Here is an 18,162-nt window from a genome sequence, read left to right as displayed (position 1 = left end):
TACGTAGTACATATATAAGAACTATCATATAAATTCTTGTAGGTCAAGAAATATGAATTTATTTTACATAGCATAAGCCTCAACTCACGCTGACATAATTGTCTGCCATCTTGCTGCTACAGGTACCCAGAAAACCAAAACCTTATAAAAGGCTGGGCGAAAAAATAGATGAAAAATTATCCAGTTTGGTTACTTTAGGATGAGGTGTTTATATATTTGCATGATTTTGGCAGTTGTAACAGACCCAGATAAAAAATGACACTCCTGGTCCTAATGGGAAAACATTTTAGCCAGTTTTTTTCCACCATTTGTATATGCTGCCACCAGATTGTGAACGAGGAGGCGGCAGTTGGAGGATGGGAGAAATATTTAATGAGCAAACGAGGCAGCAAGCAGCCACCTTACGAGGGTTGCGTCGCCATGGAGACTGTGTCATTCATGCATGTATTGCCGCTAGATGGCTGCTGCTGAAAGGCTGTATAATATGCGTAACAGGTGACAGAAGCAAGATGGTTTAAATCAAACACCTCTAGTAATGGGTTTGTATCGTTTTCTTCTCCTTTTTAGGAACACGTGTGCGAGGGCTAGATTTGAGATGTGCAGTCGTGCGTCATGGTTTACCCATCCTTCTTGTAGAATTCCAACATCATGTTGTCCGTAGCAACGCTGAGGGGGCGCCGGCTTTGGTCGTGGTGCGGCTGCTTGCGTTCTGACTGCTCCATATCGGGGGACGGCATCGAGCTGTAGTTGGAGTTGTGGTTGGTGTGTACCGGGCTGCCATAGCTACCGGTCAGGTTAAATTCGATTTCTGAATTGAAAAAGGAAGCAGAGGCATCCATCTCAAAATGTCAACAGTCTAAACAGTCTAAACAACCTTAATGTGATTAAAAATGCCATTAATACATTTCCCTATTTTGTTTACGTTTGTATGTATCTGAAATACAATTATTAGCGTAACTAAATGAATACAGTCGTTACCCTTTTCTACAAGCGCCTCTAAACACAAGAATTTTTTCAACAAAAATTTACCGCGCCATACGTATTAAAATCCAGTTCACAAACAGTCCCTATGGCAACCACTAGAGACCACTCCAGGCCGCTTACCGCTTATGACTGCTTATCGCTGCATCTGCTCGTCCAGTTTGCGCATACAAACCACTACAGCCCAAAAAATGAAAAGGTACATTTTGTGTGTTCGTTCATTTAAATGTGGTGTCTGCAACTTCAAATTATACAACTCTCTGCCGCCATCTACTGACATGAAGTCATGATCGCAGCATCAGTCAGCTCGTTCCTCAGAAATCAATGATCTTCTTTTTTCATCTTTTTGGGTCGTTGGGTGGCGTTTGGACTTTTTTTGAAACGGTCCTTTTCTTACTTTTACCATTCTCATGCTACACGAACAAAAAAAAAAAAAAACGGGGACGAGCATGAAATCACTATCACCCCCACACCCACCTTTTAAAAGTAAACTTTTGCAATGAGGTTGGATGCAATTCAAATGCTCTTAACCCAAATCTTGTTGGTTCTCTAATGTGACAGTGATACCACAAAAAAGCAGGTGCATTTTTAAAAAAATGTTTTGCATTTCATGCCTGTAGTGTTTGCCAAAAATAAGAGCGTTACAATATTCAGTAAATCTCACCTCCGGGGAAGAACCAATCGGCGTGCTGAATGATGGGCTCGATGATTCCAACAATCTGCAGCGACAGTGTGGTCATTATCTCCGTCATGTCCCTGCAAAGACAGACTGCGTGGTTGGGACACCGGCAGCAAATCATAGATATACCACGGCTGCAGATACGTACGGTTCGGTATGAGTCCAGAGCAAGTTCGGGCCGAGGACAATGGCCATGTTGCCAGGCGTCATCTTGTTTGAGTCTTGGTATTCGCTTAGTTTGGCAAGGAATTTGACCAGATATCTGTTCACAAACAGGGACTTCAGGGGCAGGGATTCCAGGCAGGCCACATTTCATTTACAAAGCTTTTCTTGTGAACACACAGAAAGCCTCAAGACCTTAAAAGCTCTTTAAGCCTATATATACAATACCTTAATGTTACATTGTCTTTAGTTGCTTAATAAAAATCTACGTTCTATAAAAAAAATATATATATATATGGTGACCTGAAGTTGTTTAAGTTGTCCGTGGGAAGTTTCTCACACGCTGCCATCAGTGCTTGCAGTCTCTTGTCCATGTCTTGGATGCTGAGAAGACATAAGGTAGATGCACAGTTTAAAGTTGAGGGCTCACTAAATGAGACTTAGATCCGTGATAAGCAATGTATTAAGTACACTTGCCTCTGCTATCTTTATGTATCGGTTGGACAAAAAAATGCCCAACATAGAACGTGGGTTGACCACTCAAAAATTGAAAGGTGTTTGAATGGCCGGTAAAAAAAAAAAAAAAAAGTAGACTACATAGAAATGTAAAAATCTAACCTATTGTCACCACTAGGTGGCACTTAACATCTTGCTGAATTTCGAATAATGATTATTTTTTTATTACGTGATAATCTTTCTCTCTCTGTTCATCCAAACACAAGATAAGAAGTAGTTTATAAAAAAAGAAATGAAATGAAATAAATAAAACAATATATTTGAAAATAATAGACTAAACACTTCTCACAATAATATATTTTAGAAACCATAATAGACCATAACCGCTAACATACCTTTGTGGTTTGGGTTTTTTTGGGGATATTGATTTGGAATTTGAATACAAGTGGGTCATGAAGTATTTTGTTGCGACAAAGCAAGAATACAACTCAAAATGTGAAGTTCTGCCCCCATCGTATTGTATTTTAAATTGTATTGATTTTTTATAGTTTGCCTACGAACCATGATGTGGGGTCAAGGGGGGCAAGACTACGACCTTAAAAACTTCAAAAAAATGACACCAAAATTGGAAATTTAACCCTCTTGTGTTAGGAATTGGCACCACGAACTGTTTTAGCGCGTTCATTTTGACTTGGGGTCTAACTCAGCCCTGACAACCAAAAAGAAAGGAGTATCGCTCAATATAGTTAATACAACATCCATAACCATACATTTCGGTTGTAATTTGATTTTATGGCCGCTAAGAAACACCAGTTATTACATTTTATAACCTTGAATCAGGTCAAGTCAAGTCAAGTCACATTTATTTATATAGCCCTTAAACAAAAAAATGTCTCAAAGGACTGCACAGGATTACAATTACAAAATTGCACAATTACCTGATCTTAAACCAGCATGTGGGCAAGGAACAACTCAAAAACCTCAGTGTGAGGAAAAAAGAGAAACCTTGAGAAAGGACCTCACATGTGGTAATCCCCCTTCCAGGATTGACCAGGGTGAATCACAATTAGCATTACTGTACACAGAATAGTAAACAATAGGTAAGATGTTGAAGATGTCCGGAAAGAGCATCACCAACGACGCCCCCAGCCTGAAAACTAATCCAGAAAGTCTATGACGGCCACGACGCAGCTTCCCATCTCTGCCAGCTGGTAAATGCAGGGGTTTACATGCTTCAGGTCAGACGCTGGTCCGCTGACTTATCTCAGATCACGACTTTGAACATAAGGGTAAAACTGCCTGCATATTTTTGGATATGGCCCTAATAGACTTATTTGTAGTCTTTGGGTTCTAAACGCTTGTATCAAATTTCATAATGCCGGTAAATCTCTGGTTTTGTCACGTTGTCGTTTTTTTAAAAAAAAATTTTTTTTTTTTTTAGAACTTTGCAAGTCGATTTCAGAATAAGTACATTTTCGCCTGCCTTGCCAAATCTGTATAATGATGATATATATATATATATATATATATATATATATATATATATATATATATATATATATATATATATATATATATATATATATATCATCTCATCTCATTAGCTGACCGCTTATCCTCAGTAGGGTCGCGGGGGTGCTGGAGCCCATCCCAGCAATCATCGGGCAGTGGGCAGGGGTTGGAAAATGACAGCGCCATTACCAAACGTTTAAGTAGGAGAGTACATATTATACAGTATGGAGGTGCACAACTTACTTGGAGGCCTGGATCCATTCGTCATAGAGCTCTAAGGTCATCAACGGCTCAGGAAGTTCTCTCAGGTATGATTTTAGGGCTCCTGCGGATAACATATGTTTCTGAAAGCGTTCGGGAGGTAAAACTAGACCAATTGGGACTGATGAGAAATCGACTTTTCAAATGCTTAGTAGGTAAAAATTACTTCAAAAATCATATTTGCAGTGCCGGCCCGAGCCTTCATGGGGCCCGAAAAAAAAATAGATTTTGGGCCCCTTATTACTTGATCATTTGCCTACCAACTAGAACTCATTCCATGTTCTAATCCAGGGGTGGGCAACTATCTGGAGTCGGGGGCCGCTTTTGGGTTTAAAAGTTTTGGTTTAGCGAAAAAGATCAAATTTTTCAATTTGAGAATAAATATATGCAAACATTTACATGGTATAGTTTTTTTGAAACTATATTAGTCTCATCAATTTGGTTTTGAGACAATCACAATTAAAGCAAAATAATATATAAGGTCCCTGTATTAAGCAATTCATTTGATATTTAGTCTTCAAGAGTAAAAGTAATTGTAGATTTTTTTATTATTTCTTTAGGTGTTTTTGTAGGAATACGCTATTATTATTATTACGTATGTTTGTACTATTTCTGTTGTATTTTGTAGCTTTTCCATAGTAGAGTTGTTGATGTACATCTGTAGTATTCATGTAGTAAAGTATTACTTAACTCGTTTTATTTTTGGGGTATTTTTGTCATATTTCCATAGTAGAATTTTTGTCGTATTGCTCCAGTTTTATTTTTGCAGTATTTCTGTTGTCATACTTCTGTATTAGTATTTCTGTAGTATTATTTTCTGATAGAATTTTGTATCATAGTATAATGAAATGGTATTTTTGTAGTATTTCTGTAGACGTATTTTTGATGTATTTCCAAAGCAGTACTCTAATAATATTTTTGTAATTTTTTTGTAGTATTCCCATAGTACTGTTTTTGTCCTATTTCTTTAGTATTTTTGTAGTATTACTGTAGTTGTGTTTTTGTGGTAATTTTGGGGTCATATTTCCGTAGTATTTTGTATTATGGTATTTTTGTAGTATTTCTATACTATTTATTTCCGAATGAAAGCTAAATAACGCATGAATTCCCTGTTTTAAAGCACTATACTTGATATTTAGTTTTGTCATGTTTTGTAGTATCTCTGTATTAGTTGTTTTTGTTGTAGACACAGGAAAGTGACAATGGGGACAAACTTGGCGGCAAAAAGGTTAACCGCTCTCTGGGGCCCCCTGTTGGTCACGGAGCCCTAAGCCATCACTTAGTTCCCTTATCCCTTTGGCTCTGGGTCTTTGTATGGTATAAACTGCTCGCTTGGTCGGAATGCCATGTTCATAGAAACTGTATTTTCTCTTCTCATCAGAAAATTGTATTTGGAGCAAAATCTAAGACGGAGCCAGCGAGTAATAGTTCTTAATCTAAATAATACTTTGATAAAATCCATGTTTAGAATACAGCCGCAAATTGTTTGAAAATGTGAAGAAAAGCACAGTATGTTCCCAACACTCAACAGTTGTGGTCGCTATAGAAATAATCTCTCTAGCAAGTGTAGTAGGTGTAGTTAACCTGCGATGGCGTGAGGGTCAGAGGAGTACTCCTGCACATCGAGAACGCCGCAGTCCAGGGAGGCTTTCAGCTTTTTCAGTTTGGAGGCTGAGGGAGCCACTCGGAAGAGGCCCTGCATGTAACCCACGGACAAACACGGCAAAATGCCTCATCATTGAAGAATTGAAAATACATTTCCCTTACAAAAACATCTTATGGTTTTACGGTTCATACTAGCTAAATGTAACAAAAACAAAATAAACGATAGAAGATTTGTTTCGTTTGCTTGGAGTGGTCGGAAGCTGCAGTACCCAAGTTAGCCGACAGACGGCAGAGGAGCACAAAGAAGGGCACAAGAGCATACCACACAAAAGCGGATGTTTATTATTTTGTTATATTTATTTGGGGTGCCTTAAACCGAAACCTAGCGAAAAGCACCTACAAAAGCCTAAAGTACAAATGTGTACATTTTCACGGAAATCATTTGAGCCGTTTTGAAGCCTATAAGTCACGTTACCACACAGAAATCAGGATTTATAAAGTAGTTTAGATTGAATAGATTGATAGATTTAGATTTAGATTAGATTTTGATGGATCGTCAAAATGAAAAAATGTAACTTGTCACATTAAATACTTATGCTTATTTTGAGTATTTTTTTCTACTTTTACAGGAAAAATATATTTTACGAGATTGTTTAAATATAAATTACAGTTAAAATGTCATACTAAAGAAATATAAGAAAACAATTGAAAACTAGTCCAAAAAAAATTCTAATCGGAAAATTTCTGCGAACTAAACATACAAATATGGTGATTACTATGAAAAAAAAACTTAAAAATATATGTATTTACCATTTCTCACATAACAATTATGTTTGAATTTGTTTTTTAAAAGAAATTTCAGTCTGGTTTTAGGATCAACAACAAGACAAACAAGGAAAAGAAAAAAGGAAAAAGTAGCAAAAACACAAAACAAATTTGACCATGGCCAACCCAAATGCCCAAATGCCCAAACAAGTAAAGCACCTAGGCACCCAAGCTGGTCATGCTTTCTCCAGATGAAACAGGACACATGTCACTCGGGTCAGGGTGACACAACACACTTTTCTGTTCAACTCCAGGGCCCGACAGCTTTCACTGGTTTACCCCTGCCGTATCATACAGGTTCCCTGCCCATCCCTTAGAACACATCCAAACATCCCATTATACTTTCACAACACCTCTCTGCTCTAAATTCCACTACATTTAGGCCTCCTTCCTGCAGTGCACTCGTAACAACATACATCCAGGTCAATCGCGGCCTTCCTTTTGGTGTTCTTTGATTTACTTCTGCTCTGTAGATCCTCTTCAACATTCGCTCCTCATCCATCCTCTCCATGTGTCCAAACCAACCGAGTACTCTCTTATCCACACGCTTGCTCAGTTCCATTACTACTCCAGTTCTGCCTCTCACAATTTCATTTCTCAATCTATCCAATCTTGTCACTCCTAACATACTCCTCAAACATTTCATCTCAAAAATATTTACTTCTTAAATCTGCGTTCAGGCTCCAAGACTCCATCAGGTATAATACGGATTTTAATAAACATTTCTTCTGTTACTGGATCTCTGTGCTGCCTTTTACACAGTAGTTCACCAAAACTCATTAAATAGACTCTGAAACCTTTTGGACATCTCTTGTACTGTTTTGAACTGGTTTTACTCCTACCTCACGAACTGATGTTTATTATTAAGTTTGGATACATGTTCCTCCAGAACCTATCAAATAGAGGTAAGATCTTGGGCCCTCGAGCATTAAATGTCAATCAGTATGTCGGGCCAGGCCGGGCTTCTCTCTTGAGTAATTGAGTCACATTATTTTGAAGTAACAGTAGTTTTACCTGAGAAACACACTTTGGCGCTGCTCCTCAGCGCTGTGCGTATTCTTCCTCGTTTTTTTAGCACTCATTTTTTGTTGCACTAAACCAGGGGTCACCGACCTTTTTTATCTTAAGAGCTATTTTTTAAGCTAGCACAAAGGGCTACGTTTTTAAAATGCATTTCCGAATTAGCAATTTATGCTCATTTTATGTTTTTACAATGTTATTAATATATTATTAATAGGTTTTATTTGTTGGAAAAAAGGGTTGAATGAGCACAGTCAACCCTTAAAACATAGGTTTTCTAAGAAACTGATCATGTTAACAATTTCCCTTGCCGGTTATAAATCTAATTTGCTAGAAAATCAGTATGACCCATCAGTGGTGAGGTAAATTTCAAAACCAGTTCACAGGCTACTCAGGTACTATTGGGGGCCTACCTGGTGCTTGCGGAGACCCCTGCACTACACCATACAGGGACTTCTAGTGGTCAAAATATACACACTGTCCCTTTAAGAAGTTGAGACTGTTTATACATCTCTAATTTCGGGTGGAAGTGGCCGTTTTGCTGTCAATTTAAAAACCAAAAAGGGTCCCTCCAAAGAAAATTCCCATCCATCCATTATCCATCCATCCATTATCTGCACCGCTTATCCTCAGTAGGGTCGTGGGGGTGCTGGAGCCCATCCCAGCTATCTTCGGGCAGTGTGCAGGGGACACCCTGAACTGGTTGCCAGCCAGTCGCAGGGCACACAGAGACGGACAATTTGCTCGCTCATTCACACCTAGGGACAATTTGTACCGGCCAATTAGCCTGACGTGCATGTTTTTGGAACGTGGGAGGAAACCCGAGTGCCCGGAGGAAACCCAAGCAAGCACAGGTAGAACATGCAAACTCCACACAGGAGGTTCGATCTCATGACCCCAGGACTGTGCCGCACACGCGCTAAACACTGCGCCGCTGTGCTGCCCAAGAAAATTCCCATTCCAATTCAATCCTAAATAAATGAGAACTTTGAGCAAATACGGATGAAACCACATTACAAACTTTCAAAATGTCTGTCTTTGCTTTTGTATTGTTGCTCCACAAGATAGAAAGAAAGAAACAACACAAGAAAAAAAATAAGGAAAAATTCAGAATTGTTGCCACATATCTTCTCCAAGATCTAATTGGATTGGACCTCATGAATTATTAAACCAATTAGATTTAATGATAATAAACCTCAGCAATGCTTTCACCAAAACTTCACACAGACACAAACAAAAATAAAAAACAAAGTGTGCAAATGATGATATACCTCCTCCTGCATGCCACACTCCAGCAGCATGGTGACACATGCTTCAATGGGGAAGGCAATTTCTCTGCCGCTGATGTTCAGGTGTTCCTCCAGGGACTTGCCAAATGATGGCTTCTCCACCCACGCCTCTGTAATGCAGAGCCCATTCTCCGTTACGTTATTAACAAATTCGTGTTAGCGTGAATTTTTCAGCACAAGGAAAATAATTGCTTGATTCCCTGATGAAAAGTTTTCTAACGTACAAAGAAACTAAGAGCTTCAGCCTGTGCTATAAAAACAGCTCGTTAAAAATACAGTAATCCCTTGCTATAATGTGGTTTGTTTTCCACGGTTTCGCTAAAGCCTGTAAAAATGGTTCGTTCTTGGGTTTCATTGTGTAATAGAGTTTTTAATTGAATAATAATTGTGAAAAAAACCCATCCGGGTTCTTTTGGAAAAATAACGCATACCGAGGTTTTTCGGCTTAAATAGGCTCGTATTATACAAAACATCCCCCTCAAAAAATATAAACAAGATGGTTAGATTTGTTTCAAACCCCTAAACAAGGGGAGGAGGTTGTTCTGGAAAAAATAACCAAGCAGTTCATATAGCGTGAGTCCATTTTTGACCAAATTTGAGTAATAGTTTGACCTAGGTTTGATTTAAGAGAAACCTACTTTGACCTTTTCACTTTGGTGTCACACATTGAAAATAATATATAAAGTTAAAACATAAAACAAGCGTGAAGCTAATCCTTATTTGGAACTAATTAGAGCCTGAAAACATGTGTCAACTGTAGGTGGCAAATTTCATCATAATGAGACAAATATGGCCTGTTAATTTTATTACTCGTCAATTATGTTGCTACTGGAGCAGAAGGAAGGCAGATACTGACACGTAGTAACACACACATACACACACATGCTGACCTTGGTGTGCTTTAATTTGGGGCAGGATGCTATTTAGAATCTCTAATGACTTCCTGTGATATTCTGCTTGTGTTTCGATGAGCTGTGAATAGAATGGATAACTTTGGTTACTGATGAACATGCAGAGGGAACACACATCTACTGATGCAACCATATGGCATGATAATGTAGCGTACTTACTGTCTGGAAATAATTTGCATAGTCTATTTCTTTGGCCACAAAGCTGTACATATCTGCAGACAGCTGATCCTGTCAAACATCCCAAATATGTGTTTTTAAATGTATCAATACAAGAAGTAGGTCTTTGAGGACCGTATAGTCTTACCCTGCAGATTTCCATTCTCATGGCCGCCTCCTCCATTTCTTCTCGAAGCGACTCAGACTTTGTGCCAGGCTGCAGGGGGCTTGGGTGGCTAGACGACTTAGATGATTGCTGGTATCTGCAGGAATTGAATACGCTGATCAAGAAAGGCCTTCGGAGCAGAATATCCTGTTCTGCTATGAATAATGAAATTTGATAGTTATTGGACACAGTCTTAGTGTGCTTCCTTTTCAGGGTATTTAAAGGGCCAAAATGAACCTAAATGGATGTGTTTCAACCCTAAATGGAAAATGTAATTTTTCCTCATCAGGCATGCTTATTAATACTTTTTAGTGGGTCTATTTGTGGCATGCATGCTAACTACATTTCATGCTCAGATTTTTTAAAGCTGTTTTACTTTGTAACGATCCATTCAAATATTCTGCCTTGGGCTTCAGTTTAGAAATCAGACAAAGCCCTGGAAATTGACTTTATTCCTAACTGACACGTAAAAAAATATATATTTTTGGAACTGATATATAAAAAAAAATTTCCATGGGTGCATCTCAGAACCAATTTTACACATAGTGTGGAATCCTTCACCTTGTTCGCGATGAGTCCATGTCTAAAACTAGTTTAGCTAAGTGTTTTCTTTGCTTCTGGATGTTGGGAATGTCCACCTAAGAAGATGGCAGATGAGGTCATTAGAATCCATACACAAGTCACATGATGCCATTCTTCATTTGAGGCAACGTGGTTGCACCTCAGCGAGCATGCAGAGTGGCTCGACCACATCTCGCTCAATCTGGAATTCAAAGTCGATAAGCTCCTGGGCCAACCTTTCCTCCGTCTCACCACACATCTTCAGCATCTTCCTGTTAGGACAAATCGAGTACAATTAGCACTTGGGCTGGTGTAAAACTGATTTAGAAGATTTGAGGACAAACAAATAATGGAAAAATGACTTAAAACAATAATAAACAGGTTAGCATTAGCTAAAAACGTGAACAATAGTAACAATACATGCTCAAATGTTCTGCTAAATTAACAATGTGCCGGTATTTTTTTTCCAAGATGTGGTCCTATACCAGGAGTGGGCAAACATCTTGAGTGGCGGGCCGCATCAGGTTCAAAGATATGGATGAGAAGCCGAGCCAGAGACAAAAAAAATTCTCCAGAAATGTTAGCAAGCATTCTTTGGCTTACCCGAAGAGTGAGTCATCTCCCAATACTGCCGCTCCTTCCACCATGCATTGTGCCAGGATGGTTAGTGGGAGTCTCTTCTGCTGAAGAGAAACAAACGTGTTGGCTTGTACGAAAGAGGCAAACTAAACTGTGAGGGGCCATCAGGGATATTACAAATTGGTTCTCAAACGCAACCGAGAACAATACTCTCTGCTACAAAAACGCTGCCTCGTGTACAGTAGTTAAGCACAGTAACAAGCATTTGAAACACGTTCATGCTGACCACATTGGACAGACAAACATTTCACTCACACTTGAACTGCTCTCAGGTATGCTTTTGGTAGAGTCTCATATATGCCAACACATAAATAAAAACATGAATTTTACGGGGATGAATAAAGTATCTATCTATCTACACAACTAACGCAAATCCCACTGAAAATCATCTAACTCACATAACAGAAGCTATTATGAATTAATAATTTACCTTCAGCAAAAAATTGTATTCTTAACTGCTATACTGTAGAAGTTACTGGTATGCTTTCACACAGAAGCATTTACATGGTGGCAAATAGACTAAGAAAGTCCTTAGTAAGGCACTTAAGAACAAATTTGAAGCAATCTCCCACTGTAGCTTTAACATACTAACTACTGAAATGCCATCAAAAGTACAAAATGAAAAATCCTCAGGCACCACACTGTTACAGTTAGATTGAGCTCAAAAAATTCAGCCCGACCTGACAAATTGGTATTGGCCCGTGGGTATTAAAGCCCTACCCAGCCCGAGTCTGACTAATCAACTTGGTTTGAGGGACTGAGCTAGAAATAAACCTGTTTTTTTTTTACATTTCATCTGTGATTGCTGGGCTTCTCTCTTGCTGACATTTTTATTTTTTTAATTATCCACCCATTATTGTTCTTTGTTTCTTTTTGTGCCGCGCGGTGGAAGATCAGCGCAATCCATTCAGTCCCCCTACCACACAGTGCCGTGTACCTCACAGAGAGCGCACCCAAGCGTGCCACTGCAAGTTGTGGTGCGCAAACTTGGGATTGAATTGATACTTCACCGTGCAACACCAAGAAAAAAAGACGATGAACATTAAAAAAAAAATTATAAACGAGAAAGAAGCCCAGACCGGCCTAAACCAAAACATTTTAGGCCCGACCTTAGCTCAAGATAAGATCTTACATACACCCCACAGACTCATTAATTTCAGGATAAAAAACAACATTTTGGTTTATTAAGTCTTAAATGGCCCCGATAGGTAGGTGGTGGTTGGTCCTTACAGAAGGCGACTTGACCGATTTCTTCTCAACGTCGGCCCCTTGCTGACCCTGCAGGCAAGCTGTCAGCTTCTTGTGTGTGCTGTGCGTCACCTGTTTGACCAGGTCCAGACGCTTCTCTACCTGCAAAAAGTTCATTTCTTTAAATGTGCATGAAAAACATTTGACTATTTTTAAGGATAGTGACATGCATACACTTTTACCTGCAGTAGGTCTTCGCTTAACACTTCAGTTTTTTCAGCTCTAAAGGAAGAAAAAGGGGAAAATAAGTTTAACTTTGGCTTTACAGTGGTCAATTTTACAGTAAAAATCAAAAGTCTAATCTGAGACCATTATTTCAAAACATTGTGTCTAACTTTACCAAAAACATTTAGTGTATTTCACGCCCTTCAAGGGCACCATACTAAAAGAGAGAGTCTCAGACACATGTGTCATTTTATTTTTGTTTTTAGCAGGCCAATAAGGCACACTTGAAAATAGGGTGAAGTTTTGCATTCAATCTGTATGCATACACTTGACCCAGTGTTTACCCTGTGTTCATCCTTTAAAGTAGACTTCACCCCTTTAACTCATTGTGCCCTCTACTTCATTTACATGCCAAACGCTCTGGGCGCACCACACAATAGGACGTGCCACACATTTTGAAGAAATACTTAATATGCACCTTATAGTTAAGAAAATATGGTACTTCGATATACACTATTCTTTATCAATTTTAGGGACAGTGTGTAATATTTAGTGGCCCCTAGTGGTACAAAAAAATTTGATTCAGTAAAAAAAGATTTAAAATAACTTGATTTGAATACTAGTCAAAAATATCTAAACTATCATACCAATGTTAATTTTCATAAAAATAAATTCATATTTCCTTTAAATAGTGGAACCTGGTTTTTAGTTTGCCTTAGACATTACAGCACCATCTAGTGGTCAGATATTACAAGCTGGGACTTTGAAGAACATTTTTTACAGCCTATGTCAATCAGAATCATTACTTTCATAATAGACCAAGTAAAAAACATGGTCAGACTGTTGCCAACTCATTTACTGTCAGTCATTTCGTAAAATTTAAAAATATTCAATACCAACATAAAATCTCCTCATTCGCAGTGAACCATTACACCATTGGGGCATCAAGTTTGATGTGTGATGTGAAAAAAAAGTTGTTGGATCGTAACATTACAAAATATTTGAACAATATCCAAGATGAACTTGTTTTATACTTTAAACATCATAGATAGATAGATAGATAGATAGATACTTTATTCATCCCCGAAGGGAAATTCACTTTTCCAGCAGCATCCCTAAGCTGAGAACAATCGAAAATAACTGAGAACAATCGAAAATAACACGGGAGCTGCTGGAGTGGCTGCCATTCGTGACGGCGCCGGAGAAACGATTCAATTTGAATCATGTACAAACAAACAAACAATTGAATCATGTACAAGAAACGATTCAATCTGAATCATGTACAAACAAACAAACAATTGAATCATGTACAACAAACAAACAAAATATTTATGTTTCAATAAGTGGATCATGCCTACTTACTGGAAGTAACACATAAAAAAACGGCTAAAGAATAATTACATCAGCCTATCTTTAAAAACAAAAGCCACGGTGGAGGGAATTCTGGCATACAGCGTCAGGTTGTGGTATGCTGAGAGCACAGCAGTGGACAGAAAAAGTACAGAGAGTCATCAACACGGACCAGAAAATAATTGGCTGCTTTCTGTGCAGTCTCGTGCACATTGCCGGCTTGCGATACCGCACCAACTCCTAGGGTAGATCACTGGTGATCAAATCGTGTAAAAATCTCAGTAAGTGTGACCCACCCCTTTGTTTGAATAATATTTGATTGACAAAATACACAACAAAATCCATAGAAAATAAATGACAAAATACAAGACCAAGTAGACAACGAGATACATGACAAAAAATGTCAAATTGCATAAATAGATGAAACCATTGCAGGGAGGCAACACGTACCATTGTTGTAAGTTTCTAAGCAACCATGTGAATATTTTTGCCTATTCATCATGGCATTCTTTTTATCTAATTTTGTTCCTCTCATGAGTGTTTATTATAGGCAGCACAGCGGCTGAGAGGTTAGCGCGTCCGCGGCACTGTTTTGAGCTCATGGGTTCAAATCCAGCTACCAGCCTTCCTGTGCGGAGTTAGCATGTTCTCCTCGTGCTTGCGTGGTTTTCCTCCGGGCACAACGGTTTCCTCCCACATTTCTAAAAAACATGCATGTCAGCTTAACTGGCCGGTCCAAAGTGTCCCTAGGTGTGAATGAACGAGGGAGTTGTCTTTCTCTGTGTGCCCTGCGACTGGCTGGCAACCAGTTCAGGGTGTCCCCTACCAACTGCCCGAAAATAGCTGGGATGGGCTTCAGCACCCTCATGACTCTACTGAGGATAAGTGGGGCAGATAATGGATGGATGAAAGTATTTATTATGTGTTTACCCTGCAGTGCCATGTCTAATCTTGTTGAAAACAATGTTCATTACGCTGTCATCAATGACAAGAAAGACAGTTTAAATTCTAAAAGCCTTCATGGGCAATATTACAATAGGTGTACTTATTGTTTTGGCCAGTGAATTTTGTGAAATAAATCATACATACCTGTTACACTCAGAACAGAAAATTGCTTTCCCACATCCTTACAAGATATACTGACAGAAATGAAATAAGCCAGTTTCTAATGGACACGTACAAGATAAGATAATGCAACCTCTAAAATGGAGCTACCAGGTCTGTTTTTAATTCTGGAAGCAACCACTCCTAAACGGAAGCTGTCTTCCATTCTTCATTTAATTCCCGGACAGGTCTTTGTTGGCCAAAAACCATACTGAAAACAATGAGTTGCACTTCAGTAATAATGCGGAATGACTCCTGGGAGGAAAGCAAACATGTAAGAGACGTGGCAGACGTGTGTGTGCTCATTAATAACAACAACCATCTGCCACTTAGCCGCCATTCCTCTACCTGAGGCGGCTAATGACTCAACAGAGCTGCCCAGACGTTTGTCAAGTGCAAAGTCTGGAATAAAAAAACACGCTTCAAGCCAATTTGGTTATCTAGACAGTTTAAGGACAGAAGAACTTTTAGGAATAGATACATTTGAGGTATATTTTAAAGGAGAAGAAACCAAACTAACAACTACATTTCAATCCAATAGATAGATAGATAGATAGATACTTTATTCATCCCCTAAGGGTAATTCACATTTCCAGCAGCATCCCTGAGCTGAGAACAGTACAATAATAAAGCCAAAAGAATACAATATACAAATACCCAGTGTGACGTGCAAATAATAATAATAATAATAATTTCTTTTGTATTGTCATTCTGTGTAACAATGTACACAGAACGAAATGTCGATACACCTGACCCGTTGTAGCGAGCCGATGCAGCCGCAGCCAACAGAGGGCGCCGCCATTTTACCAATGTCATAAGTCTTAGGTATGACTCGGCCGAGGCGCGAACCAGCGACCTCAAATGCCCACTGTAGCGTGTTATATAGAGTAACTAAATAGAGCTACACAGAATACATATTGCAGTAAGATTCGGTAATATCCAATGTAGGTGGTGTGGTTTAATGTGGGCCTTTACTCTGCCGGGTGGAGTTAAAGAGCCTCATGGCATGAGGAAGAAAAGATCTCTTCAGTCTGTCCGTAGTACAAGACAGTGACAGCAGTCTGTCGCTGAAACTGCTCTTCTGTCTGGAGATAATGCTGTGTAGTGGATGCGATGGATTGTCCATGATTGACCTCAGCTTTTTCAGTGCTCGTCTCTCAGCTACTGTTGTTAGGCTGTCCAGCTCTTTGCCCACAACAGAGCTCGCTTTCCTAGCCAGTTTATTGAGACGAGAGGCATCCTTCTTCTTGAATTTTCTTTCTGTTTTACCAACTCCCAGGCGATTTTGTTTCACTTTTTCTATGTATGTGTAAGTAGAATTTAGAATGAAAAAAAAAAACATGATTTCATGTTTATAATGGTTAATGGAGGTCATCTTAAATAGTTTTAGAATAATCTAGCATTTTTTAGACAATGGCAATTATTAGTATTTAATACATTTATGAACTTTTTTTCTAATTGTGAAATGTCCAACTATATTTGAATGTCCCTTTTGGCCCTTTGAACTGTTTGTGGCAGAATGCTGATCCCTAAAAATGAATGCTGCGTCATACAAGGATGGGTAAGAGTTAACCTGATTTCTCAAAAAGCGGATCAGCACACAATTGCCTCTAACCACTAACAATCGGGACTAACGGCGCTACTCCAAATCCTTTAGTTATTAGCGGTATTTTAGCTGCAACCATATACAGACCTTGCATTTATTGTGATTTGTTACTAATGCATAAGCAGTTACCATTAGCGTCATTGACGTTGGAAAATGATGCATAGCAATTATCACCTATGTATCCGCTTATCTGGGGTCAGGTCATGGGGGTGGCAGCCTAAGGTAGAGCTCCTACAATTGGGGCAGAATCTCGTCCACAACTCGAAGAGGGCATGCCACCATTTCTGGCTGAGAACCTTGATCTCATACCTGGAAGTGCTGATCTTTATCCCGGCCTGTGAGAGCCAAAGATCACGGCCTGAGGAAGTCAACAGCACCACATCACCCCAAACAGCACCTTCTCAATGCCACGGCTGCGCCTAGAAATTCTGTCCATAAAAGTCTTTGTCACCAACAGAATTGGTGACAAAGACAGCCTTGGTGGAGTCCAATTCTCACTGGAAACAAATCTGACTTATTGCTGGCAAACTCCCATGCGCACTAAGGGACCCTATAGAGGGTGTAAAACTGGTCCACTCTTCCACGGCCCAGATGACCAAACTGCGCATCCTGAATCTGAGATTCGACTTCCTGATGGATCCTTCTCTTCAGTAACCCCAATAAACTGTAGCAGGGAGGCTAAAAAGTGTGATATCCCACAGCAGTAATCCCGTTATAACTTTTTTCTTTTGGCATTATAACAGCACCGATATAATCGTACACACCAACAGGGACCTTTGTGAAATATATGTGTGTATATCTAAAAGTTTAAGCACGGAGTGGTCCAAGCTGTCTTGATAAATGTACAATTGCTCTCGAGCCAAGCTCCCTATTGACTCACTTAATTGATTAGGGAGAGAATGGAAAGACGTATTGGTGTATTCGAAACTTGCAAAAGGTTCATAGAACAGCTTGAATGGGGAATCGATAGAGCGGCAAGCAAATTGGTGAGGATAATATTTACACTGGGAGAGAGAGCCAGCTCGTCTGGCCTCTAGTAGTGTGACATTTTGATTTAAGATAAATAAATAAATAAATCAGCAATCAGTCTCACCCAATGAACAAATAGATTCTCACATTTTCTTTCATCTTCATCTTTGTCACAGAGGTGCTTTGGTTGCCAACTAGCTTTTCCATGAGTACACTGTGGACTGGTCACAAAATGCAGACACATACAGTAATTACAAACCACGGTCAAGTGAGAGTCTTCTAATTGTGCGAACATGGTATGTTTCTAGGATAAAGAGCAAAGTCCTTAGTCAAACACAGAGAGAAAGCGCAAACTCCACATAGCTAAACTTGATCAGTACCTCAGAAGAGAGAAGAGGACACTTTGCAATGCGTTGTTACATTCCAAGTGACAGTATGTCATTTCCACGCTGCATCTGAGTTGCGTGCACACAGCGTAAAACAGCACGTGTTATGTA

The 18,162-nt window shown here is 39.2% G+C and overlaps 1 protein-coding gene across 5 annotated transcripts in view; it reads right to left on the bottom strand.

Moving 5' to 3' along the window:
- The window catches only part of arhgap44a (Rho GTPase activating protein 44a), a 51,859-nt gene that overhangs the window by 16,030 nt on the left and 17,667 nt on the right, over positions 1-18,162 (bottom strand). For 3 of the 5 annotated variants that reach the window (XM_088342700.1, XM_088342682.1, XM_088342708.1), the window contains exons 2-16: positions 12,654-12,693; positions 12,454-12,573; positions 11,188-11,267; positions 10,745-10,856; positions 10,585-10,661; positions 10,006-10,120; positions 9,861-9,929; positions 9,681-9,762; positions 8,773-8,900; positions 5,636-5,747; positions 4,034-4,115; positions 2,126-2,206; positions 1,809-1,922; positions 1,646-1,737; positions 622-808 (exon numbers count right to left, since the gene is read on the bottom strand). In XM_088342700.1, the coding sequence (XP_088198826.1) occupies positions 622-808; positions 1,646-1,737; positions 1,809-1,922; positions 2,126-2,206; positions 4,034-4,115; positions 5,636-5,747; positions 8,773-8,900; positions 9,681-9,762; positions 9,861-9,929; positions 10,006-10,120; positions 10,585-10,661; positions 10,745-10,856; positions 11,188-11,267; positions 12,454-12,573; positions 12,654-12,693 (1,491 nt within the window). The remainder of the gene's footprint in view (positions 1-621; positions 809-1,645; positions 1,738-1,808; positions 1,923-2,125; positions 2,207-4,033; positions 4,116-5,635; positions 5,748-8,772; positions 8,901-9,680; positions 9,763-9,860; positions 9,930-10,005; positions 10,121-10,584; positions 10,662-10,744; positions 10,857-11,187; positions 11,268-12,453; positions 12,574-12,653; positions 12,694-18,162) is intronic. The other 2 variants (XM_088342690.1, XM_088342717.1) reach the window with 1 other exon arrangement.

The sequence above is a fragment of the Urocampus carinirostris genome, chromosome 1 (assembly GCF_059441175.1).
Source record: "Urocampus carinirostris isolate Australia breed hairy pipefish chromosome 1, RoL_Ucar_1.0, whole genome shotgun sequence".
In the NCBI taxonomy this organism is placed as follows: domain Eukaryota; kingdom Metazoa; phylum Chordata; class Actinopteri; order Syngnathiformes; family Syngnathidae; genus Urocampus; species Urocampus carinirostris.
The sequence above is the reverse complement of the archived record's forward strand: the minus strand, read 5'-3'. Positions and strand labels throughout refer to the sequence as shown.